This window comes from Diaporthe amygdali (genome assembly GCF_026229845.1).
Source record: "Diaporthe amygdali strain CAA958 chromosome Unknown NODE_1_length_4327563_cov_65_473760, whole genome shotgun sequence".
Taxonomy (NCBI): Eukaryota; Fungi; Ascomycota; class Sordariomycetes; order Diaporthales; family Diaporthaceae; genus Diaporthe; species Diaporthe amygdali.
The window spans coordinates 1,383,814-1,408,265 of NW_026517021.1; the positions used below are offsets into that span (position 1 = coordinate 1,383,814).

Below are 24,452 nucleotides of genomic sequence, written 5' to 3' on the forward strand. Positions count from 1 at the left end.
AGTCTCATGATCAAGGCACCTAGGTATTCCTTAGTCACTCATCCATCCCTCAAAAATAAGATTGCAAAGTGGTCAACATCATATAAAGACCTGTGACGCAAGGGCTGCATGTTGACTTCTCAACAAGTACATTTAATGCTAAATATGAGTCTTTTTGTTGTTAGAGGCCAAGACTCTAGCTCGCCCAAGATATGCTTTTTCACTACACTCATTATCGAAGCACATGTCCCTCGTTTTAGAAGAGTGGACATTGAGAGAAGACTAGAAAAACGGACTGTCTACCGCGTTGCATAAGTATCATCTTCGAATAGTGCTACTCATCCAACAGTCTGTTCGCTTCGGAATCGCGACCTTGTCGCTGCACTGGCGCACAAGTCCGCGATGCTGTTGGTGGTGCTCAGGAGCTCGAAGATGGCTATCTTTGCCCCAAGGTCCCTCTCAAACCAATTCCTAATCTCCATCCCTATCAAAGAGTCAATCCCGTACGAGCTGATTGGCTTACTCGCGTTGATATCCGCTATCTCCAGTCCCAAGACTCGTGACATCTTAGTCGTGAGCCACTGTATCATGTCGCCGGCTACCTGGGCTGTCGTTTCGGCCCTGCTAATGGCAGAAGCGAAATCCACCTGCCGCTCAGCCGATGCCATGTTTCGTCCATTCTTCAAGTCCGTGTCTGCATAATGGAAGTGTCGGAACATGGGACTTGTCAGGTAATTTGGAACTTCCTTTCCAGCCGCCTCCATAGCGGCGGGCAACTGGATTCCAAAGATGGGCTGGCAGCTTTCTGCATCATCCTCTGAAGCCTTTCGTGGCTGCAGATGTTGCTCCAATAGAGCAAACATCTCCTCACCCTGGATCTCCATGAACTGGCCCATGCCACGCATTACGGCCAAGAGCTCCTCGCTCTCGGCTACAACACCTTCGGTGACCAGCATACCCAGATTGACAGCGCTGCTGGCTCGCTCGCCGATCGAATGCCGATAGTGACAAAGTGCATTCATGTAGGCGTTTCCAGCGGCATAGTTGGACTGGCTGACACCACCAAGGATGCATGAAATGGATGACAGTAGCGTGAAGAAGTCTAGACCTGAGGGCATCGCGAGGTGCAGATTCCAGGATCCCAAGACCTTGGGCCTTGAACTTTCTGACCAGTCATCCCAGGACATGTTTTCGAAAATAGAGTCCTGCTCGTTGTTAGACATATGTGACTTTAACTGCTGTCCCTTTTATGACGATCGTCGGCGAAAAAGACTGTCACTTACCCGGAGAACCATTGCTCCCTGAATACAGCCCTTGATGGGTGGCATAACTTGGCTGGCATCTTCCACAACATTTTTGAGCTCATCGATATTCGTGATATCACATGGAGGTGCGAGCACCTGAGCACCTTGACTCGTCAGCTCATCCACAAGAGCCTGTGCAGCCGGTCTGGAGGTCCCGGAGCGCGATAGAAGCAGCAGATAACGGGCCCCTCTAGCCACCATCCAACGAGCGATACTACGACCGATACCGCCCAGCCCTCCAGAAATCACATATGTGCTGTTGGCATTGAACGAGTAAAGAGGCCTGACTACCAAATTTGTCTGTTTTCATGCGGTTAACCAGGGCTTTAGTGGGCACACGATCCGTTCTGAGCTCAATAAACTTACCTTGACGAAGCTGTCCTCTCTCAGCTCGATGACACTGCCACCGATCTCGTCTCCGCCAGCGAAGAAGCCCAAGGCGCTCTTAGTGTCTTCAGCCGGTAGGGTGAGTACACCAGCCACCGGGTAAACCGTTCCATTCTGAAGCAATGTCTCGGCTTTTCTCAAGAGTTTAGCTGCGTAATTCGGCCGACCCCGAAAAAGCTCAGTGACGTCGAGGCGTGAAAAAGATGCATTTGCACCGATTTGGCCCCCCACGGTGCTGGCCTGCTGGTCATCGCTAACTAAGACAAATCTCCCCATGCTAGAAAGACATTCCAAGAGGAATTCCGTCTCATCTTGGCTCGGCGACAGTGCAACCACAAGGTCGACGCCTTGGCCTTCGGTCACGTCCAATACTCTCCGACCACCCTTGGACAGAATATGACTGGCAGGTATCTTATAAACATCAGCAAGCATTCTTCGTTGCTCCCTCGTTTTGGCGATAGCCAATACTCGCGCCTTGATGCTTTGCGCAAGCTGTATCAAGACTTGGCCAGTGGTGCTCGCTGCGTTGTGAACCAGCACCGTATCGCAGTCCTCAAGCTGGCCTGAACCTGTCAAGGCGTGGAGAGCAACAATAGAAGCCACCGAAAGCAGTGAGGCATCGGCGTTAGACATATTCTCTGGGATCCGAGTCACGGTGTTGGCCTTACAGCGCACCAGTGTCTGGAAGCCATCAGGGCGAACAACACATACCCGATCACCGGTCTGAAGACCAGATGTCGCACCAGCCTCCACGACAACCCCGGCTAATTGCATCCCCATGTTCTGTTCGTTGAGACGTCCCGACGCAATTAGGTAGTCTCTGGGGCCGAGTCCGAAGGCGCGTGCCCGGACCAGGACCTCATCTTCCGCGAGGAGCTTCGACGTCGTTTCGTTGTCTATCTCGTGATAACAGACCGAGTCCAACACACCCGGCGAATCGACGCGAACTGATAGCGGAGGCGCATCGCCCAGACGATACTTCTCCACGACTTGCCGCTTCTTGCTCCTCGTTGCTATTAAGTGGTTCATGCTCTCCGAATGAACCACCCTCGGTATCTCGATCAGTCCGTTGCGCAAGCGGCACTCGGCCTCGGTGTGCGAGTGATCGGTCCTCATCATGCGTTCCCACCGGTCGAGGATGGCCAGTGAGGTATCCAACAGTTTCGACTGAGGCTCAAGCGCGAGGGTGACAAGCTTGAGCGTCGGGTATTCGCCGCGCATGACACGGGCAAATCCGTCGATTAGGCTGAACTCAGGCGCTGACGGCTTTGCAGAGTCCTGTGACACCCACAGGATATCCTTTGAGGACGACACGATTTGCCTGAGCGTTGTAAATTCCTCCCGTTCCAAACGCGCCAGGAATGGCCTGTCGACTTCAAGAAGCGATATGCAGCTGGCGCTGTCGAGACACCCAGGTTCTATAGATTGGACGTCCACGCAGTCGCAATTCTTACCGCTGGCAGAATTCAGTTGGTCTTGAAGGACGAGGGCGAGAGATCTCTGCTTCGGAATGCGGTCATCCACGAGGATTGTCACAATTTCAATCGTAGCTCCATTCATCAACGAGTTCCCGTTGACAGAGTTTCCCTGGACATGGTTGCCAGTCAGAGCGTCATTAGTGGGCAGCGATTTCGATGTGACAAGTATGGAGGTTTCGCAAAGTTCCGGGTTCGCTGAGTCCTTCAGGACCAATTCTGGGCCACCAAAGCCCGAGCCCTGGAGGACATGACACCATGAATCGACAGAAAGCAGAGGGGTGCATTTTCCTTGGTCCTGGATATCATTCCACCAGTCTTTTGTTGCGCCACAGTATAGACCAGCACGGATGGCGTCAGGGTTCGTATCTTCGAGCAATATGAGTCTCCCTCCACTATGTGGATAGCATCATTAGACCAAGCATACGCCAAACGATGGATAACTGCGGATAGACTTACGGTTTCAGAAGGTTATGAGCGTTCTCGATTATCTTTTTTGCATCCTTGAACTTATGAATCACCTGCGACCAGATCGTTAGTACAGGTTTGTTAAACTCACCACGCCCACCATGATTCTGTCGTCTTACATTACCAGCGAGCACGAGATCGTATGTTGAGTCCTCGAAGCCCTGCTTCGTAGGGTCACCAGTGGCCTCCAATACCCGAAACTCCATGTGGTTCAATAAGTTATCAAATCGCTGGTGCGCATCTTCAAAGCCATCCCCAGAAACATCTGTGCAGTGATACTGAGACCATCTCGGGCGCCCTCCTTGCAACAGTGCCTTCGTTACCACTTCAGTCATGGCACCTGAGCCAGCTCCAATCTCTAGGATGCGCATCTGAGGGTTCTTATGCCCAAGCAGATCAAGATACCTGGTGAGAGGCGGAGTACAAGGGCTCTCGGATATGATTCTCTGCTCGTATTGATGTGCCAGTGAATCCTCTTCTAGGAGCTGTTTGGCGTCGACTCTGCCGAGAATAATGGCATGCATGTTGTGAGCAAGCAGTGTCAGAACCCGGCCTTCGGGGACAGAACTGGATATTCGCTCGATTATGGACTCTCGGAAGGAGACATCCTGCGCCACGCGCTCCTGACGAGCCCTTGCTGCGCCATCTTTAAAAAGGCCTCGATCTGTCTGGTACTTCACCCATCGGATGAGATTACTTCCATGCTTGCTGCAATCCTGATTCACATTGGCATCCTTGAGTAATTCGAGGGCCTCCGATAGGAAGTGACGGATCACCAGATCCAGCTCGGCATGGAATTGTGATCGAGCAGCTCCGGCATTGGGTGCTTGTTCCTCGGTGATGACCCGTTCCAGCGCTGTGCTGTCCAGTGCATCAATATCCGGACGCCATTGCATGGTGGCGCACAGCTTCCTCGGTTCTATGTCTGCTCCTTCATTACCAGCCACGATGGTAGCCTCATAACGCTCCAAGTCGATCAAGGGCAGCCCTGTCTCCGGATCGACGACTCTCGCACGGACATCAGTCCCGCGATGGCCTCTTGTAGTGCACAACCCTTGAGCTTGAAGCCTCGAAAGCCCTCGTTGGCTGAGGTTGGACAGCCCGCGGGCGTTGATCCACATCCTTCCGACGTGAGTTGGCACCACCGTGTTCCCCGTACCAAGCAGTGCAGGGAAGACAAGCTGAAACAGGGCGTCTACGGTCGCCGGATGGATGATGTGCGAAGAGACATACTGGTCGCTGTAATGCTCTGCCCATTTTCGAGCATGAATATCTGCCACAACCTCCCCGGTGGCCGAGGCAGAGATGTTATCCAGAGTCTGGAAGGCAGGACCGTAGGCGGCGTCATTCTCAGTGGATAGAATATCGTAGAATGTCTTGCTGTTGAAGGAATTATTGGTGTTGGCGCACCTCCTCAAGAACTCGCGAGAATTCCATCTTTGTAGGTGATGATTCACGTGCCTTTCGCCCTCAGTCATCTCCGAAGCGTATTCATCTGAGTCGTGATACGTCCGAATTTGGCCCCGGCAGACCTCAACCCATCCAGTTGCTTCGTATATGAATAGATTAAATGCAGACCACTGTGGATTTTGTGCCTCCGGAATGAGCGTGAATCTCGTTTCCATCCCGCTGTCTGAGCCTTGAAGTGAGCGGAAGGCATTGAGAAACTGCACCTGCCGCAGCTCGAAGCTGGACGGAGCCGAAGCATGTGTTTTCGGATCCACGAGCTGTCTGGCTGCTTCGACTGCCATGGTGATCATCCCCCCAGCCGGGTACAGATACTCGCCTGCCAGCTTGTGGTCTCGCAGCCACGGCAGGCGGGCCTCACTAACAATGTCCCGCCAGTGGGCTTGTTTCTCGTTCCAATCGTCGCTTCGCACTCCCAGGAAGTCATGATGCGGTGTATCTCGTAGACGATAGTTCCTCGCCACACGGCTTTCACGCCAGTGCACTTGAGTGTGGTTGAAGGGATACTCGGGCAAGTCTACTCGCAAGGCCCTGGGTAAGTTGTGCGGCAAGTCGTTGGCCGCGAGCAGATCAATGGGGTATCCGAGAGTCCAGAGTCTTCCAGCCAGTGCCATCATGTCGCCTGGTGCCGAGGGATGTGAAACGGTGTGAGAGGAAGGCGAGGGACGTGTCAAAGTGGACAGGTACTGAATTGTTTCAGTCTTCCCTGCGGCTTGAAGAATTTCTCTCGCGGGCCCACGAAGCGCGTGGTGTGGTCCGACTTCAATCATGTCTGAGATCCTCAGGGCGTTGTTTCTGTTGTTCGCCTTCTGACCAAGGACCTTGCGTTTCCTCCCGGCCTGGGCAGAGAGTCTTGTAACTGCATCGGAGAATCGCACAGCACTTGTCATATTTTTGACCCAATATTCTGGGGACACCAGGTCTGATGGATAGACAATGTCTCCCGTCACCGATGAGAACATTATGCTCGGTCTGTTGTGCTGGGTGTCAGAATGAAGACTTCGCAAACAGTCTTGGTACTCCTGGGCAATAGGCGTCATGAACCGAGAGTGATAAGCCATGTCTATCTTCAATTTGCGAGCGAAGATGCCTCTCTCGTGAAGGAGGCCTTCCAGGAACACGATCTGCTCCGCATCACCAGAAAGAGTGACGTTCTTGGGGCTGTTGATGCAGGCGATGTCAACTCGGCGTCCCCCAGTGCCACTGAAATGCTCGCCAAGCTTGGCAAGGTGCGTCTCTGCCTCGGCCGCTCCAAGTCCAACCGCCATCATAGAGAGCTTGCAGTCTGTTATGGTCCGAAGCTTGGCAGCGAGACGTCCACGATGAAAGGCGACCTGAAGCGCGCTTTCCCTGGACAATGCACCGGTGGAGTATCTACCAAGCCCGTACAAGTCAGCCATCCGATTGGAAAGAGTATTGCAGAACAACTTACGCTGCTGCGATTTCGCCTGACGAGTGTCCGACTACGGCTCTCGGCCATATGCCCAATGACCACAGCAAGTCCACCAGAGCAATTTGCAGGGCTGTGCATACAGGCTGGCTGTATTGAGGCTCATCGATACACGCTGCCTCTGGACTTTCCAGATCGAACATCACATCTTCGAGTTTCCACTCGCAACCCATGCAGCCCAGAAGCTTTTGATTCCGCCTCATACTTTCCCGGAAAACGCGAGAAGTCGTAATCAGACCGCGACCCATACCGGCATACTGTGCTCCCTGTCCAGTGAATACAAGAGCAGCGTGACGGTCTTGTGTGCTCTTCCCCTTGGGAAGAGAAGATGTCAGCTTTTCTTTAAGGTCGGCCAGACTAGAGAAAGCAACAGAGCGCCTCCACGAAAGCTGAGTCCTTTTCACTCCGAGAGTGTAAGCTATGTCTTTGAAATCATCTGTGGTCAGGTCCTCGTCAGAGTGGCGAGCAAAGAAGTCCGACAAGTCGGACTGTATGCGTTTTAGTCCGTCTTCATCGCTGCTGGACCACACGAATACTCCCGGTTGGTATTTTGATATCATTACGCCCTCAGATTCAGGTAAGATCATTTCATGCCTAGACTGGATTACCTCTATTGCCTGCTGACTCGGTGGGTCGGGTCTTGTGCGATTGGGCACAACAAAACCTCTGGAACGAGGGTAGTGATAAGCATCATCGAGAATGACTACGCCATTTGAACCTCCAAATCCGAAGGAGTTAACCTAGTTAGAATGAGTAAAATGAGTCAAATGTTATGTAAATAAAGGCCTAAGACAAATCACTAACACATATTCTTCGTAGGCCGCGGGACGGCCAAGGGCGAGCTTCGGTAGGAATCTTCAACAGACATTAGGACCTAATTCTAATGATGGTATATATGAGTGATTTGGGGACTACTGACCTTAATATGATACCGATCGGCCTGGATGCGTGGATTAAGCTTTTCGAAGCAGGCATTTGGTGGGATTATACCCTTTTCAAGTACTAGAATGGCTTTGAACAAGCTGGCCATCCCGCTTCCTGCCTCCAAATGGCCTACGTTGGTTTTGACTGCACCAATCCATAGGGGGTCAGAAGCAGAGCGGACGTTGGAAAAGGCCTCCCCGACAGCATTGGCCTCCGTGGGGTCACCCGCCTGGGTTCCTTTGGGATGGTCAGTGATGCGTGCATGATGGCAGTCAAGTTGAGAGCGACAGGGCAGTTTAACAGGTACACACCTGTAGAATGCGCCTCAAAGAACCGCGTAGGTTCCATATCGATTTGGGCATGAGAATACGCCTCCAGGATCAAAGCCTTGTGTGCCGCACCACTTGGGTTGGTCAGGCCCGGCGTCCTTCCATCTTGATTCAATCTAGTGGCGCGGATGACGGCCCGAACCGTGTCACCATCTCGAACAGCGTCGCAGAGCCGCTTGATGACGAGGACTCCGAAGCCCTCGCCTCGAGCATAGCCGTTGGCCTTCTCATCAAGACTCCAACTTCGCGAGTCCGTCGAGAGGAAGCTCATATTGCTCATCATGAGCATATAATCGGGGTGATATATAAGATTACATCCACCGACGAGACCCTACGGATTAAAGTTTGCCTTAGTAAGTAGGTTTTCATTTTTACTGTTGGTTCGGGCGTAGCGGGCGGGAGATCGAAGAGTTTGTGCTGTTGGCTTACCATATCCGTGGTTCCATTCCGCAGATCCTGGCAGGCCAAGTGTAAAGCTGTGAGACTCGACGAGCACGCCGTATCAAGGTTCAAGCTTGGCCCTATCAGGTTGAAAAACCAACTGATACGGTTTGCTAGGATTGAATTCGCTAACCCTGTTGCTGCGTACATGTGGCCCTCTAATCGGTCATGGAATAGCACACTTCGGTAGTCGTCGGTGAAGCTGCCAGTATGTACTGAGGTGCGAGTTCCAGAACATTGTTGAATGGTAATTCCAGCTGACCTTAAGTCAGCTACTTCAGATAAAAAGTGCTGAAAACAGACCAGGAAGGGAAAAAGTAAGGGTTCTCTGTTCGATAGCTTGAGGCTTCAGAGGGATAGCATATACGCCGTCACCAGGGTGTTGAACATCGCACCCAACGGTGTCTTGGAGGGGTTGGCTTGGGCTGGCTTGATCATATTCAATTAACAGAAAAGCTTACCATTCTCAAGTGCTCGATAGCACGTCTCAAGCATATGCCGTTGTTGAGGCTCCATGCATGCAGCCTCGGCGGGGCTGATGGAGAAGAATGGAGCATCGAAACGGTCAATCTTCTCACTCAGAAAATATCCTCCGCGGAGTGGCATCTGATCGAGGCGTGATTTATCCGGGTGATAATGGCCCTCCAAGTTGATGCGGTCCGGTGGGAACTCACTCGCGGCTGTCCGACCAGCTTGCAGCATATCCCAGAACTTCTCTGGCGATGTTGCTTCACCTGGAAGTTTTAATGAGAACCCAACGATGGCAACATCCCCGTCATAGGCACCATTGGCCTGCAGGCAGTCATTGTCTAGGACGGAGCCCATGATGCAGAATCTGGCTGCGTGTATGAGGCAAGATACCCGTTCTTGTTCCTGGTTGTTTAGTCAACGCCGTGGATGAACTTCTAGTTCACAACGCTCACTCGGCTGAAATACCGTCACAGCATGGTTTGGGCACATGAAATCTTTATCATCAACTTCAAGGAGTCACCGCTACGTGGAAGATATGGAATTAGTGATTCAATCGACGGTCCGACTCCGCGATTGTCAGTCGATCGGATTACTTCGTTGCCATGGCCCGACTCTACCACACAAGGTACCACTAAATACGTATCCGAAATCTGACATTCTGCCTTGTACAACGTGCAAGCGCCGAGTCGCACATTGCTCCAGTCGTTGACCCATGCTCGAGATCCGAAAGACGAAACTCTGCAGTCACCATACAGTATGCAATATAGCGGATATAGTTTGCGACATCTGGCCAATGCTGTTACATTCGGACTCTTTATTGCGCGGCTACTGCGCCGCACACAGGATGCCCTGTCTGAGGGCTCGGACCCACTGCCGACGCTCCACTATTAATACAACATCCGAAGTCAGCAGCAGCAACCAGCGCGTCAAGGCCTTACGTCTCCTATCATGTCTAACCTGGTCTGGTTTGGCTCTGTCAGCGAAATAGTTGGCAGCATGATCGTGTTCCTCGGCAGGGACGTGGGCTACAATCTGTGCGACTGCCCACCTCGCTCTGGCCCCCGTTGCGAAGACCCACCATCCTCAAGTGGCGGTTGAATCCGCACAATTGAAATGTCCGTCAGAAGCAGGATAATCACATGAATCTAATCTTTCCTACGAATTGTCGGATTTGCGTCCGTCTGTCAGAGTAGAGGTAGCATTTTGGCGACATGAATTCATAACACGACAATTGGGATACTCAAAGTCCACATAGAATTTGACTCGTTCGTTCGGGCTTTTCAGTCGAATCTTGAATCCAAAGATTGTCATCATTTCAAAATGCGCTTCCTCTGTTTGCACGGAATTGGGACAAGTATAGAGGTAAGTGGAATGAACGTTCTTATTTGCAAAGGAGTGCTTTGCCAATCTACTTTGCCGTCCTTGGATCAACTACTATCGCTAATTCTGGAAGCTTGATTTGTGCAGATAATGGAGGCACAACTTTGTACGCTTCTTGTGTCTATCGGCTGCTTTCTCAGACTTTGACTGAACATCTACCAGCTTCCCTTCGCCTTCGTCTTGGTGATACGCACGAGTACGACTTCGTGGAAGGGCCTTTTATCTGGCCCCCAGCTAAAGGAATTGAGGAGGCTTTTGGCAAGCAGGAAGCCTGTTATTCGTTCTTTGACGACACGTTGGCTAGTATTCACCAGTCTGTGCTCGATTTGGCCGAGTATCTCGATTCTGATGAAGGTCCTTTCGATGGGATTATCGGATTTTCTCAGGGAGGCGCTTTGGCTGCAACTCTGCTCGCTGCCGAGGAGCGTGGGCAACTTCCATATCCATCCGGCTCGAGCCGCTCAAGACTGAAGTGCGCCATATTTCTGTCATGCGGCCAGCCATGGGATTTTGCTGCTCTACAAGCCGGAGAAAATCGCCGCTTGACATTTGATACAGATGGAGTATGCATTCGGATTCCTACGGCACATTTTTGGGGTCGTAACGACACTGAAGGATTCATTGGAAACTACGACATGTCGTTGCTTTGTGACGACAAGAACAGAGTCTCATTCGCGCATATGGCCGGTCACGGCATACCGACGGGATCCAGGCCCGCGGAATTGGAAGCGATGGTGAAGTGCATTGAAACAACCATGCAAAGAGCATTGTTAGCAGACAACGAGTAATGGCTGTTAGATAGAGTTAACTTGATTAACTTCATCTCCCGAGGTTTCATTCTCATGCTTATGTAGCTTACTTTCAAAACCTGCCGAGCAACCGGTATTTAGAATAAAGTTTACCCTAGAGCTCTGTAGAACTCTGGTGTGGTAGGTCGCGCTTGTGATAGCCAGCCCCGGGACTTACTAGCCGGGCATGCTGAGCAGTCCCAGTCACGACACGAGGCTACTCCGTATTCTTTTCAAATGTATACACACTATTAAAATAGACAGAGAAAGATATTTGAGATATAGATCTAGAGTTGCTGCTTGGCCTACTGTGCTGTCTGCCTACTAGGCTGGCTGCGCGGTGCCACTACAGGCATCATAAGAGCGCAGAGATTATCAAACCACAAGGTCTCTGCCACTGCCGGCAGACGACGGTCTCAATGTCCGTGTCCCCGTGCTGTTTACGGGTCAGTTTCGCGTATTCATATGAATCACTAGCCAAAGGAAGCTAATGTAGCGGACGAAAGGCAGCGGCAGGGAGATTAGTCCTCGGTTGAACGATCCAGATCGCCTTGGAATAGCTGCAGGGGTTGTTCGGCGCTCGGCTCAGCATTTGCTAGATGTTGAACCGAGCGTAATGTAGGGCTATGGACTCGTGTCATGTACCTGCATACACTCTTAGACAGCGACACAAATTTGTAGGATGTGGCCGGGCAGCTGGGGTGTTTGAAGCAGGTCCTCCATGATTCAAGATCCACTCCGAATCAGACGCCGGAAGACCCTAGGTCGCAACCAGCAAGCTGGTTGCGACAAGCAGCGAAGTCAATTCCTTTCTACGGTCTACTATGAGCACATTATTCTATTAGTACCAACGGTGTAAATGCGTTACTGATCGTCTTGTCGGCTTGCTTAGCTTAATCGCACTCCTTACAAGCTTCTGCACATCAGACACACTAAGGCGGCAATGCCAGTGGACGATCCCTTGTTCCTGAGTATTGAACTGAGGGATACAAAGAACCATAAGACTCCAATAAATAGATACAAACAACTGGTCCTCATGTAATATTCCTGACCTCATTGGAGATAGAATTACACGAATAGCGCTGAAAGCGCGTCAGTCCATTGAAGATCGGAGGGACCTGTGATACACGTGCACAAGTGTTAGGTCTGTATTCTTTCCAACTTGGGGATCAAAGCGGCAAAAATGCATACTCATGTCTCTTTTAAGAACATCAGATGGCATAGCTCGGATACAGGAATAATATGATATTTGGTTTACCGTCACGCTGGCACTGTGTGGTCCCATAAGCGCTCGAGCTCCACTTTCTATTCCAAATAAAGAGGTTGATCCGGGGATTGCGATATGTAACAAATGATGAGCGTTGTCTGAAAGCTACAATGTGTTTGCGATCAGGCAAGATGCAAAAGTTCCCCTCGAGCATACCACACTATAATACCACATTATTATCTTCTGAGTCGTGATTTCTCAAAGGGGATTCCTCGGCACAACGCATTGCTGATCAAGCAGGCCAAGTCGCAGGAGGTTTCTCGTGACTACCGATCTGGATTAAACTTTGGATCGCCTGAGGAGTGTGAGTGGATCGTGCCGCTCACGTTGAATAGCAGGATTTTAATCCCTGAGCAGGAGGGTTGCAACATCTGTACAGTACTATGTATTGCAATGGCCCACAACACCATCGTAGCTCTGGTGCCTCGGACTTGCCATGTCAAAGAGCTTGTGCAAAAGCAATGTCTGCCTCGGTATGTACGGCAGTAATACGTAATAACGGCGACATGGATCTGACGAGTCGTCCCGTATCGACCATTATTCTAACATGACACCCATTGCAATCAAAATTCTATCGTTCGCCATAAGAGCGCGCGCCACATGGTGAAGGCAATACCCGTAGGATGCTTACACTAACATTCTCTTGTTACATCGACGTAGCATTCGTCCGATGCGAGTCGTGATTACGCAGCCGAGTCGCATCAAGCCATACCTCCTTCCAGCCCCCAACGTTCGAAGGCACCCATGTTTGCCGGCCTGACATGTCATTTGCGAAGGGCCGCGAAGGGCCGCGAAGGACCGAAGATTGGTAGTCACTATGGGGCCACCTCGCTCATTCTTGTTGCCTTGCTTTGCTTTTCCTTCGTCCTTTTGTTGAACAACCCGAGATTCTTCTTCATGTGGGGACGTTTTATTCCGTGCTGGCAACGGGAGGCACTCTTGGATTGATTCACTCTGCTCCCGCCAACAGAACAATCAGCCTGCTCTATACCGCCGTCTTTCCTCTCTCTATCAACGCGCAAGCAACAATGGCGGTCCACGGTGTTGCCCCAGTCGCAGTGGGCGTGATGGTCGCAACCTCTGTGCTTTTCGTTCTCGCCAGCATCTCCATTGTATTGCGATTCGTTGCCCGCAGGCGGACCAACGGGACTGGTATAGATGACTGGACCGCCCTCTCCGCTTACATATTCCTGCTCGCGGTGTCCATTTGTCATTACCTCATTACCGCTCCGTACGGCTACGCGGGTCAGCCACAGTCCGAGTTCAGCGTGCAGCAAATGAGGCAGTTTTTGATGGTGTTGTACGCTGACAACATTTGCTACACGTGTTGTACGGTCACCGTCAAGCTCTCTATCCTCTTGCTATTGAGGCGCATATTCACCACCCGCCCTTTCCGAATCACCACCATCGTATTCGCCGGAATTTTGATCGTGTGGTGGATTACGGTGCTGTGCTTCCAGATTTTCTCATGCAAGCCTGTCCACAGCTTCTGGGATTTTACTCTTCAGGAGTCATGCATCGATACCACCAAATTCTACAACGGTGTCGCGATCTCGAACATCATCTTTGACTTTGCTCTCCTCATCTTGCCTCTGCCAATGGTCTGGCAACTTCAGATGAGCATACGAAGGAAGTTCCAGGTTTCCTTCATCTTTGTTCTAGGAGGCTTCACCGTCATCTGTAGCATTCTTCGCACCCACGCACTTGGAACTTTGGACGTGGCGAACACAACAGGTATGTACCAATCCCTCGAACAGACGGATGGGCACATTTTAATTCAACTGCTTATAGGGACTATCACTGGCGTTGGTATGTGGACCATCATCGAGTGCGGCGTGGGTGTCATCTGCTCCTGCTTGCCACCGACGGCAGTACTGTTCAGGTCGCTGCAAGACAAAGTCCGGAGCACGGTGCGAACGCACAAAACAAATGACAGCGTCAAGCTTCTGGATATGGGGATCGGGAGCTCGGGATCGAAACTGGAGCAGCATGCGCCACCGGGTAGTCAGTATTCTGTCATATAGGGACCAATTGGGAAGCTGTAATAGCTTCATGTGTATAATTAATCGCACGGTTTATCGAAGGTGTAACTCTCGAACACATATTGTAAACTATGCAGGCTAGCGAAGACTAAGTGTGTTTTTCAACTTGACGTGCCTCCAGGACTCACTTGTATCATTGTTTGCAATTCGCGTATCTGTCCTTTGATTATTACCCTCTACAACATGATTGACAAGCAATTTCAGAAATTGGTTGCGGGAAGTTCAACACGATTTCTCTCTCGACTACTCGTAACGGGTGCGAAATGTCGATTCATGTACATAGTGAAGCACAGCAACATTGAGACCGTCTCCGCGACGAATTCTTTATTTTTATCAAATTATGCCTACATCAGAACATTTGGTGGCTAAGCGCCTTCCCATAACGGCTAGGAAGAGCCAGCGACTTTTCCAACCAGCTCAGCAATCTCTCCGCGATGTTTGACATATGCCGAATGCGCGGAGGGGAATCTATGCACATCGACATGAACCCCTGCGTTGGTGGCGTTGGCCAAGCAAATATCCTGAGATCGGAATCAGCTCTGATGTACTTCTGCTTCGTTCGCAGGGAGCATCTTACCTGGAATGATGGCGGGACCCATACGTCGTTCTCGGTGTAAATGTACGTGCTGGGAACATCCCTCCACGGCTCATGTGTTGCCTTGCCCAACAGCGCGGAGAAGAAGTGTGGCCGTATCCCCGCCTTCTGCTCCTCCTGATCCTCAGGCTCGAGGTCAGAATACAGGCCCGAGATGGCATCCGTCGGCAGCCACGTGCCATCGTCCTTGAACTCGACCAGCGTTCGACGCTCGGGAGTATCGCCTCCGGCCTGGACCAAAACATCCCATGCGCTCTGATCCTTGGCAAGCAAGTACGCACTGATGTAGAACAGGTGCGAGATGCCACCGGGCAGGCCCTTGGTCTGGCGGTCTTTCTTTGTGAGCCCGGCGATGGAACTCGAGCCCACCACGCCACCGTAGGAGTGCATAATCAGGATCACATCATTCCCAGCCGTGACGAGAGGCTCGATAGCCGACCTCACTGCCTCCACATCGGCCTCGAAGGTATTGGGAGGCGTGGCGCCATTATTGGAAGCAAGCGATGGGCTGTGGACTGTAAAGTTGTAAGGAGCTTTTTCCAAGATACTGACGAGTTTGTGATATGCCGTTGGAGGAGTCCAAGCTCCAGGGACGAGAACAATGAGGGGTTGATTGGAAGGCATGGTAATGTTGTATTCAAAACTACAGTCGCTTGGATTGTATAAGGGCTGGATATATGGATGATTGGTTTGGTAGCTGCACTCAATGCTTAGGCTGTGAATATCAACTCGCCATGTGGCTTTTAAGTTGATGATCTTTTCTGCGATAAATGTTCGCTACAACGCGAATCTGAGAGCTCATCCCGATCGAGAAAGTACCAAGCTAAGCTATCTTCTTGGTGCTACCTGCTGTGCCGCATGTCCTAGAGCTGCTGAGATGATCCAGGATCCTACATGTTCCGCACTGTAAGGGGCATACCCACTTGGTGGGTCAAATATGCATATGCAATGGCACATCAAGCTGTCTCAAAAGGGTGTACATGACCGGAGCGCGGGCTTTTCCCTCCAAATGCCCTCTTGGTGCCGTCTGAGGTAGTGTACTCTCATTTATCTTTGTTGCAACACCGGTTGCGATGTTTCAACCGTTTTAACACCAGACAAGGGTACGAAGAAGCCGATAGTATCCGAATACGATACCACCCAGAATCGACGCAGTTTGAGGCTGGTATCGATCTGGTTCGTTTGATTACTCAGTGGTGCTTGCACATCACAAGTTACCTATGCAGATTAACACATACCATTTGACTGTGTTGCGCCGTGCTTGAATCAAAATGTCGGAGCATCAAGGAATCGTCAAAGAGTATTTTCTCACGCGCGATTTTGTCGATCTTAACAGGTATGCTGCTGAATAAGTCTCACCTTCCATCTGCATGATATAGGAGCTTTTCGCTTTATACTGAAGATGTCTTCCAAGACTCAACCTACAACACTACTTGTATAAGGACATATTCGGATATAATCTCCATCCTGCTATTCATCGGCGGGAACATTTGAAAGTCGCAGATGTTGGTACTGGAACAGGGTATGCAAACACGTCATAGTTTGACAGTCTTAGGGAAAATTCACTTACCTTTTCCAAAGAGTTTGGCTGCGAGACCTTTCCGCCGAGCTGGACCCTACAACTGAATTCGTTGGCCTGGATACAAACACGCATCAAACCGGACCGCCACAATGGCTTCCTTCCAACGTCACCATCAGGGAATGGGATGCAACGTCAGATATCCCAGACGATCTCGTGGGGTATTTTGATATTGTCAACCTGCGCTTGTTCGGCCTTGTGATCCAGAATAATGACCCGGGGCCGGTTTTGCGGAACCTGATCAGAATGCTGAGTAAATATCATCATTTAACTCTCACTGCCGTCCACATCGAACTAATCAGATTCCTAGAGCCCAACGGCTACATCCAATGGTGCGAGGCCGACCAGTCCTCCCACCGCATCCAGACAACCTCGCCCAGCGTGCCGACGCAGAACCTAGCCGAGCTCTGGCGCCAGACGAGCATTATTGCTTCAGGACTGATGGCCCCGTGGGTGAAAACACTGCCTGAGTCCTTTGAAGCCGAGGGTCTGCTGGACGTGGTGGCCGATTGGAAGACGGGGGACCCACATACTCTGACAGCGATGCACTGGTGCAATATGCCGCTCTACGAGATGCTCGAGCGGCAGCTGAGACAAGGTAACCCCGAGAAGGCGGACGAGTTTGTGAGGCTGATCCAGGGAAGTGTGGAGGAGGCGAAATCGGGCGCTATTTATGTGTTTGATAGGGTGCTTGTCGTTGGGCGCAAGGCTGCCTGACTGGAGTGGGCAGATTCGTTCACAGTTTCCTGCCAGCCTAAATTTTCATCTTAACAATACTTCGTACCACCTTGCCTCCTGGTCTCATCTATGTAACAATTAGAACACCCTCGCCAAGGCATGATTGCGTTGATACTCTGCTTTCTCTGTCCTTGAATTCCGTTGGCCTATAGATGGTTGTTAATTATCCATATTTGAACAGTGCAGAATCACAGCTATGGCAACTTCGATGCTTCCAACGTAGCAGTGCGCAGCTATGATGTTCAAGTAATGGGGGTTGCTCGGTGCATCCGACTCGCGCATCAGGATATTCTATGGAGGCATAGACGATCTGACCAAACGTGGCAGCGAGTCCCGGGTCATATTGGAATTGAAGGTCGACAGAATACGAGTAATGTTGAATTGTATCCCATTTATTCGTCGTACTTACACAGAATGAGCACAGCTACATATTGAGATCGGATGACTGAGGGTTGTCGTTGATGACTTGTATGTAATTACAGGATTTCTATGTATAGTGTATATATCTATTTATGTTCTATCACAAGAAACATTAACCTGTCAAGGTGGTTGCTCCCCTTTTTTGCAGAGCATCGACCCGACACCCACGGGTCAAGCGGCCTCAACAGTCGCGGTGGCAGGCCAGGCCAGCACATCCTCGAAATCAGCCTCCTCTGCCTGATTATGAGTCACAATTTGTGCGGGTTGGCCGGTTTCGCCGTGCAATAGTGTCAGTGGCTTCCAAACGGGGTCGCTTTCCACAGCCGGATTCATACTGGCCGCACGGATCAATATGCCCCGGACGAGCCCCACCAGCCGCCGGGCCATCACGAGAGCCAGCTCGGCATCAAGCTCGGTCCGCGCTGCCTCGCTCCTGATGCCGTGCATCCTGCTCAGGCGATACCGCATCCACTTGCCGGCGAGTAGGGTGACCTCCTCGTCGTCCTCGAAGTGCTCCCACCCCCCGGGCCGCGCTGGCCTGGGGATAGACCTCTCCAGGACGAGTACCACATCATTGTAAGTGGTCGCTAGCTTTCCCGGCACGATATCCCATGTGCTCTCCTCCAGTTCTCTAGCTATCTTTAGGAGCGCCTGGTGCTTCAACAGTCTCGCCGCAAGTTGTCGGTTGTGCAGGGACACAGACAGAAGCTCACCCATCCCCATTTGTGCGTAGTCCATGCGGGCTCGCGGAGTTAGCGCAATGTTCATTATGCGCTTGATTCGGCGAATGATGTGATGCAGTCGCAAGAGGTGTGTTTCCGCTTGCCTGATGAACATGGCAACAGTGAGGCGCCGGATGCTCAGTCGGTCCTCGGTGGTGATTGCAAGGCTTGCAGAATGCCATGCCATACTGGCTCTTTCCTCCGAGAAGGGCCAACTCGGTGGTTTGCCAATGTTCAGCAGTGGGTACAGGTGTTCCGCTAGTTTCCTTGGGCAATTCTCTCTGAGAATAAGGGCTGTCATGACCCCGGCGTTTCCGATAAAGCCGCGCACGAGGATATCCGCCGCGGGGGCATCCAACGTGTACAGACATTGTCTCAGCAGCTGGATAAAAAGCTCGACGCTGATACCCCATTTCTCTTGTAGCGAGGCCACGAAGACTTTGGCAGCATCCTTGACTCGACCGAAATGCAGGAGCCCACACACAAGACCTTCATATATATCTCGGTTCCTCATTGGCCTCTCGATCACCCAGTTCCCCTTCAGAGAAGTCGTCACCTCGGGCTGCTTCGCCCACTTGCGCAGATCTGGGATCTGAAGCGTTTCCTCGTACCATCGCCGCCTTGTAAGCAGCCCACGGTTGTCGATAGCCATCATGCGGCGAATGATGCCATAAAAGCCGAGGAGGTCGTTTTTATGTTGGTAATGAAGCAGTAGACAGGCAACTGTTTGAGAAGTGGGTCGCAGACGGCTCTCGTCGAGGAGAGATTCCACTACCAGGTCCGAAAGATGATGCATTCTCTTGCGTGTGAAGCCTAGTATGAGGGTGTTGTAGTGATGGATGCTGGGTGGGACTGGACAGACGAGGAGGTTGTAGCAGATCTTGGCTACTTGATACTTGGAACGAGTCGTCTCATTCCAGGAATCGAAGAGTTTTCGGAGCATGGCCGTGAGATTAGCACGACCCTTTTTCGCAGCAGTCGGGTCGACCCCTGGGTGGTTGTACCGAGGGTATCCCTCAGAACGGAGCAGGCGAATAGCTGTCCAGGCAGAATCCAAACTATCGAGCGACCGGCGAGCAGCCTCGGGGTCCCCCGGAGTCTCGTCATAGTAAGACTGTATGATCAATGAGTCGGCAAGTTTGTTCATCATATCGTGATATCGCTCGAATTGCTGGTTCGTCAGAGGCTCCCGATGGAGGACGCCACCCGGCTGATATTCTTCGTTTATAGAGTCGGCAACCATATCAAAGTTTGGCCCCATAGGAAAGAAGTTTGAGTCCCCCAGTCTTTCCTTTGGATCGTAACTCTTGTGCATGGTTTGTAGGAATGTGCCGAAGACTGGTCTGCTTTCAGCATGGCGGATGAGGGCATCGTCCATTTTGCAGATGGACATTAAAATTCCAATGGGGTCTTTGCTGAGCGACGGCTGCATGGCATGGGCAAGCAGATGGCCTGTCGAGGGAGCGCGCTCCTTGGCATCTTGGTTGCTGGCAATTGAGGACGATAGGCGGCGCAACTGGACCAAATTTCTGCTCGGAGGCCCGATCTTCCTATCCAGCGCCTTGCGCCGCGCATTCTCGTACCAGTTGTCGAGAACAGCTGGTGCACCGCATGTCGTGGTATGAACTGTCGCTATGGATTTTCTGCCGAGTCGTGGACTTCGGAGACGGTCCGCAGCGGTGATGGCGCGTCTCATTGGCATGCCAGTGGCATGAGGGCTGGCGTAGGCTCTGCATCTGCAGAGGTGAGCTGATGCAGCTCGAGACCAAAGCAATTGCATGCCGGAGGCATTGCGGAAGCACGCGTCGGCTGCTGCTTGGGCTCGCGATCCGGTCGGGTGGGGCAGGCTGGAAGGAACGGTCGTTCGAATATGCGTGATCGCCGGGGGACGGAGTGGTGATGATGATGATGATGGAGTGCACGGGTGCATGCAAGTCAAATTCTCGGTCGCCCGGCGCGGATAGACAGGGTTCTGGAGACCCTGGTCTTTGATAAGAGGACCCTCTGAGAGCCAGGTGCCACTAAGAGGGGTTGAGAAAGCAGCAGCCTCGCTATTACAGGTGCAGTTCAACACCCCACCAAGCCTCAACAGCGACTGCAGGAAGATCTTTACATTGTTTTCGATTGCAAAAGGCCACCGAGTATCGTTGTGAATATCTTTGAATACATACACATTTAACAAGCGACACTAGTCGAACCCCAGAAATGTACGCTCTCAGTGTTACGGCTGAGCAGGGCGGGTGAGTTGACTGACGAACAATTCTGAAAGCTTCGTCAGAACACAAGTGCACCCGCGAGCTGTGAGGCTGTCACTGACACCTCCCCAGCGTGACCAACCTCCGGCCTGATGATACCGAGGAAAACCCATTCTGGTACACCTTCAAAGTCCAGTGCACGTCATGCAGGGAGACGCACGCGAACTGGGTCGGAGTGAATCGATTTGTGAGTTGGAAAATCATGTACCTTTACATCTCATCTGCTCTCCTGTCTCCTCGCCCTTGTCGACGTATATGCGCAGCCAGCTAACCTCGCCGTCAGGAAATGAACGAGATGGGTGGTAGCCGGGGTGAGGCAAACTTTGTCTGGAAATGCAAGAACTGCAAGGTATGAGGGGGAAAGGGGAGTCGTTCATACAAGTAGCTGTTGCAACAGAGAGAAGGGAGTAAACGGTCAGAGGCAAGTTCACTGACGCCACATCGGCCCAGCGCGAATCATCGGCAACCATCAAGGCAGCGCCTGTTCCTTATGAGCAGTCTGAGCCGGCTAAACCCAAGAACATCCTCGAGTTCGACTGCCGTGGCCTCGAGTTCACCGACTTCAAGCCAGAGGTAAGGGTTACATTTCCTCACTGGACTGGGTATGGGCTGACGTGCTTCGGCAACAGGGCGACTGGTTGGCGGATGGCGTCGAGTCCGGAACCAAGTTCACTGGTGTTGATCTGACCGACGGCGAGTGGTTTGATTACGATGAGAAGGCTGGGGAGGAAGTCAGCATCAAGGACATTAAGTGGGAGATCAAGAGGTCATGAGTAAATGCCGCCGTGCGCCGTGGACTGGCTGTCTGAAAAACAGAAAATCCACAGGCAAAAGGCGTCACCAATAGCGACATTCTCATCAGTAAAATGAGCAACCGAAGAGTGTAGGCATATCATGACCATCGTCCCCAACGTGCTTCTGAGTTTGGATGCATAGCTCATCAACAGCAAGAAGACTACCCAGCATACGAACTCTAAAAAAATAAATAAAGTAAAGTAGAGATATTCAACGAATGATGGGCAGGACTTCGCGATATTCATTAAATCGAGGTGACCGTTTAGATGGAGGACCTTGTTGGACTCGGTAACCTTAGGAGCCCCCTTATTCTGCGGCCGTCGTTTTATTTGCACTAGGAATGACCAAGTACCTGCACGGGACGACCACGACCAAACTCGGCCTACCGACTTGAAATCAACACACTATTTAATCTTCTACCATGTCTCAGTCAACATAGCAGCACACTGCCGCCCACCACCACGGCCACCTCGCCTCACCTGCACGCACAAACTCAAGATGGTGTCCTCAGATTTAGGCCCGCAGCTGCAGTTCTTGACAGACGCAGCTCATCTGCTGTCAGCCTCTTCACCCGAAACTTCGGCCTTCCTGATGAGCAGGCGCACCTCACTTTTGGTCGACCACGATGTCCCGATCAGTGATCAACAACGACAACACGTCTGCAGTTGCTGTGGGCATATCATGCTCCCGGGCCGAGGGACTGAACTTAAAATTGGAGCCGACAGGGCGCTCAAGGCTAGGGTGAAGAAGCAGTCCAAGACCCAAAGCGCACCAGTATCTGCCTCACAGAAGCCCGGTATATCAAAGGTCTTCAGCTGCGGGAAATGCAGCAGGTACACCAAGTTGCAGCTTCCTGCTCCAAGACCTCTCCCGAAGGCCAGGGCCAAGAGCCAGAGCAAGAGCAAGACGGTGAACCAAGAAAGAATGTCACAGGAGAAGCGCCCATCAGCAGCAGCGGCAGAGCCTGCAAAATTGTCCGCAAATGCCAGCAGCAAGAAGCGAGCCAAGAACCGCAAGGCCGGCCTGCAGGCCCTGCTGGACCAACGATCAGGACAGAGCTCCACTGCCTCTTCAGGCCTTGGGCTAAGCCTATCCGACTTTATGAAGAAATAGAATGAGTCAGGCCGGCGAGGTGATCAGGTTGAAATCCGAGTCTCACCTAAACAGTATCATTCCACCCCTCCAACCCAGGCTCGAGACTGCCTAGCCTAGGTACTACACAGCAATACAGGCAGGGCCACTCGGCCGAGAATCACGAGCGAGCGCTGGCTGTCGCGAGAAGGTTCCCCCACCTGCCCGCGCCTATGACATAAGCCAACCGAGGATTTTCCACCCCGCCATCATCTAGATTCTTGGGGATGATAATAATAATCGCCATGCTGCCCCTCCAAATTTTTTGATCGCAAAACAAAAGGCCATATTTTTGCGACACAGGATCCTTCCATCTTCTTCTTTGGCAGGTCTTACCAACAACGCAATGTCTTCTTCAGATCAAATACAGAGCAATGACTCTAATGTCATTTCACCAAACGAATACTTCAGGTCAATCGGCCAACAAGTAGACCAAGTCGCCCCCGCCACCAACGGCGCAGGGCAGCAAGCCGACAACGACGATGTGAAGCCAGTCGAGGAGATCGAGTCGCTTTGCATGAACTGTCACGAAAATGTAAGCTGCCTCTCTCACCCGGATCGACTGTCTCTCAACCGACTGAGAACTAACTTGTCGTTTCCCTAGGGCGTTACCCGTCTCCTCCTCACCAAGATCCCCTACTTCCGCGAAATCATACTCATGTCCTTCTCCTGCGACCACTGCGGCTTCAAGAACAGCGAGATACAAGCAGCCGGTTCAGTGCAGCCCAAAGGCACACATTACGAGCTCCGCTTGACCGCCCTGCCCGACTTTGCCCGCCAGGTCGTCAAGTCCGACTCCGCGACCGTCAAGTTTATCGAGCTCGACCTCGAGGTGCCTGCGGGCAAGGGCCAGCTCACCAACGTCGAGGGCCTGCTGACCAACATCATCGACGACCTCGAGTTCGGCCAGGAGACGCGCAAGGCACAGTCGCCCGAGGTCTACGAGAAGGTAGCCGAGATCATCGCCAAGGGCCGCGCCATGGTGGCGGGTGAGGCGTTCCCCTTCCGGCTGTACGTCGACGACCCGGCCGGCAACAGCTGGATCGCGCCGGACCTGCAGGACGGCGTGGGCAAGTGGTCGAAGCGCGAGTACACGCGCACGACGGAGCAGAACGAGGCGCTGGGGCTGTCGGACACGGCGGCCGCCTCCGGCGACGGCACGATCCCGCTGCAGGGCCAGGGCCGGCTGGGCGACAACGACGATATCATCCCGGACGAGGTGTACAGCTTCCCCGCGAGCTGTCCGGGCTGCATGCACCCGTGCGTGACGCACATGAAGATGGTGGACATCCCGCACTTTAAGCAGGTCGTGCTGATGAGCACCGTGTGCGACGCGTGCGGCTACCGAAGCAACGACGTTAAGACGGGCGGCGAGGTGCCCCCCAAGGGAAAGCGCATCACCCTCCGCGTCGCCGACTCCACCGACCTGGCCCGCGACATCCTCAAGAGCGAGACCTGCGCCCTCGAGTGCCCCGAGCTCGAGCTCTCCGTCAACCCTGGCACGCTGGGCGGCCGCTTCACGACCGTCGAGGGCCTGCTGACGCAGGTGCGCGGCGACCTGCACAGCCAGATCTTCGAGAGCGGCGCCGAGGGCGAGGGCGCGGCCGAGGGCGGCGACTCGCTCGCTTCCGAGGACAAGGCGCGGTGGACCCGCTTCTTCGACGGCCTCGACGCCGCCATCAAGGGCGACCGCGAGTTCACGATCATCCTGGCCGACCCCCTGGCCGCAAGCTACGTGCAGAGCCTAGCGGACGACCCGAGCCAGCCTGACGCGCGCATGACGATCGAGGAGTACGACAGGACGCACGACGAGGAGGAGGAGCTGGGGCTGAATGACATGAAAGTGGAGGGGTACGAGGCGGACGGTGCTGATAAGAAGGAGGGTGCTGAGGCGACGTCATGACGTGGTTTTCTGGACGCGACCTGCCTGCTACGAGACTTTTGCCCATAGATGAAAAGCTTGCATTATAGAGATACCAGAGACGAATAAAGTATGATTGAAGGGGTTGCCGTTGAATCATTTTCATTTTTACTACAGCACGTAT

At 52.4% G+C, this 24,452-nt stretch overlaps 9 protein-coding genes across 9 annotated transcripts; 6 read left to right on the plus strand and 3 right to left on the minus strand.

Moving 5' to 3' along the window:
- Window positions 1–317: 317 nt before the first annotated feature.
- J7T55_005991 (uncharacterized protein) lies at window positions 318–9,049 on the minus strand (the record flags this gene model as incomplete). The annotated part of the gene is made up of 10 exons (XM_053139401.1): window positions 318–1,184; window positions 1,263–1,583; window positions 1,650–3,540; window positions 3,605–3,666; window positions 3,733–6,454; window positions 6,513–7,270; window positions 7,450–7,691; window positions 7,766–8,114; window positions 8,213–8,439; window positions 8,686–9,049. The coding sequence occupies 10 exons, from the start codon at window positions 9,047–9,049 to the stop codon at window positions 318–320; spliced, it is 7,803 nt and encodes a 2,600-aa protein (XP_053000760.1).
- A 1,116-nt stretch (window positions 9,050–10,165) lies between these two features.
- J7T55_005992 (uncharacterized protein) lies at window positions 10,166–10,863 on the plus strand (the record flags this gene model as incomplete). The annotated part of the gene is made up of 2 exons (XM_053139412.1): window positions 10,166–10,181; window positions 10,238–10,863. The coding sequence occupies 2 exons, from the start codon at window positions 10,166–10,168 to the stop codon at window positions 10,861–10,863; spliced, it is 642 nt and encodes a 213-aa protein (XP_053000761.1).
- A 2,295-nt stretch (window positions 10,864–13,158) lies between these two features.
- On the plus strand, window positions 13,159–14,154 carry J7T55_005993 (uncharacterized protein; the record flags this gene model as incomplete). Its single annotated transcript, XM_053139422.1, has 2 exons — window positions 13,159–13,864; window positions 13,922–14,154. 2 exons carry the CDS (start codon window positions 13,159–13,161, stop codon window positions 14,152–14,154), a joined length of 939 nt encoding a protein of 312 aa, XP_053000762.1.
- A 367-nt stretch (window positions 14,155–14,521) lies between these two features.
- On the minus strand, window positions 14,522–15,391 carry J7T55_005994 (uncharacterized protein; the record flags this gene model as incomplete). The annotated part of the gene is made up of 1 exon (XM_053139433.1): window positions 14,522–15,391. One exon carries the CDS (start codon window positions 15,389–15,391, stop codon window positions 14,522–14,524), a length of 870 nt encoding a protein of 289 aa, XP_053000763.1.
- A 647-nt stretch (window positions 15,392–16,038) lies between these two features.
- J7T55_005995 (uncharacterized protein) lies at window positions 16,039–17,063 on the plus strand (the record flags this gene model as incomplete). Its single annotated transcript, XM_053139444.1, has 3 exons — window positions 16,039–16,103; window positions 16,182–16,289; window positions 16,349–17,063. The coding sequence occupies 3 exons, from the start codon at window positions 16,039–16,041 to the stop codon at window positions 17,061–17,063; spliced, it is 888 nt and encodes a 295-aa protein (XP_053000764.1).
- A 612-nt stretch (window positions 17,064–17,675) lies between these two features.
- J7T55_005996 (uncharacterized protein) lies at window positions 17,676–20,156 on the minus strand (the record flags this gene model as incomplete). Its single annotated transcript, XM_053139455.1, has 1 exon — window positions 17,676–20,156. The coding sequence occupies one exon, from the start codon at window positions 20,154–20,156 to the stop codon at window positions 17,676–17,678; it is 2,481 nt and encodes an 826-aa protein (XP_053000765.1).
- Window positions 20,157–20,431: 275 nt separating this feature from the next.
- Window positions 20,432–21,254, plus strand: J7T55_005997 (DUF866 domain-containing protein; the record flags this gene model as incomplete). The annotated part of the gene is made up of 5 exons (XM_053139466.1): window positions 20,432–20,466; window positions 20,554–20,668; window positions 20,765–20,830; window positions 20,932–21,054; window positions 21,111–21,254. The coding sequence occupies 5 exons, from the start codon at window positions 20,432–20,434 to the stop codon at window positions 21,252–21,254; spliced, it is 483 nt and encodes a 160-aa protein (XP_053000766.1).
- A 520-nt stretch (window positions 21,255–21,774) lies between these two features.
- On the plus strand, window positions 21,775–22,389 carry J7T55_005998 (rnase p rpr2 rpp21 snm1 subunit domain-containing protein; the record flags this gene model as incomplete). Its single annotated transcript, XM_053139477.1, has 1 exon — window positions 21,775–22,389. One exon carries the CDS (start codon window positions 21,775–21,777, stop codon window positions 22,387–22,389), a length of 615 nt encoding a protein of 204 aa, XP_053000767.1.
- A 364-nt stretch (window positions 22,390–22,753) lies between these two features.
- On the plus strand, window positions 22,754–24,310 carry J7T55_005999 (zinc finger protein zpr1; the record flags this gene model as incomplete). The annotated part of the gene is made up of 2 exons (XM_053139488.1): window positions 22,754–22,942; window positions 23,012–24,310. The coding sequence occupies 2 exons, from the start codon at window positions 22,754–22,756 to the stop codon at window positions 24,308–24,310; spliced, it is 1,488 nt and encodes a 495-aa protein (XP_053000768.1).
- Window positions 24,311–24,452: the final 142 nt, after the last annotated feature.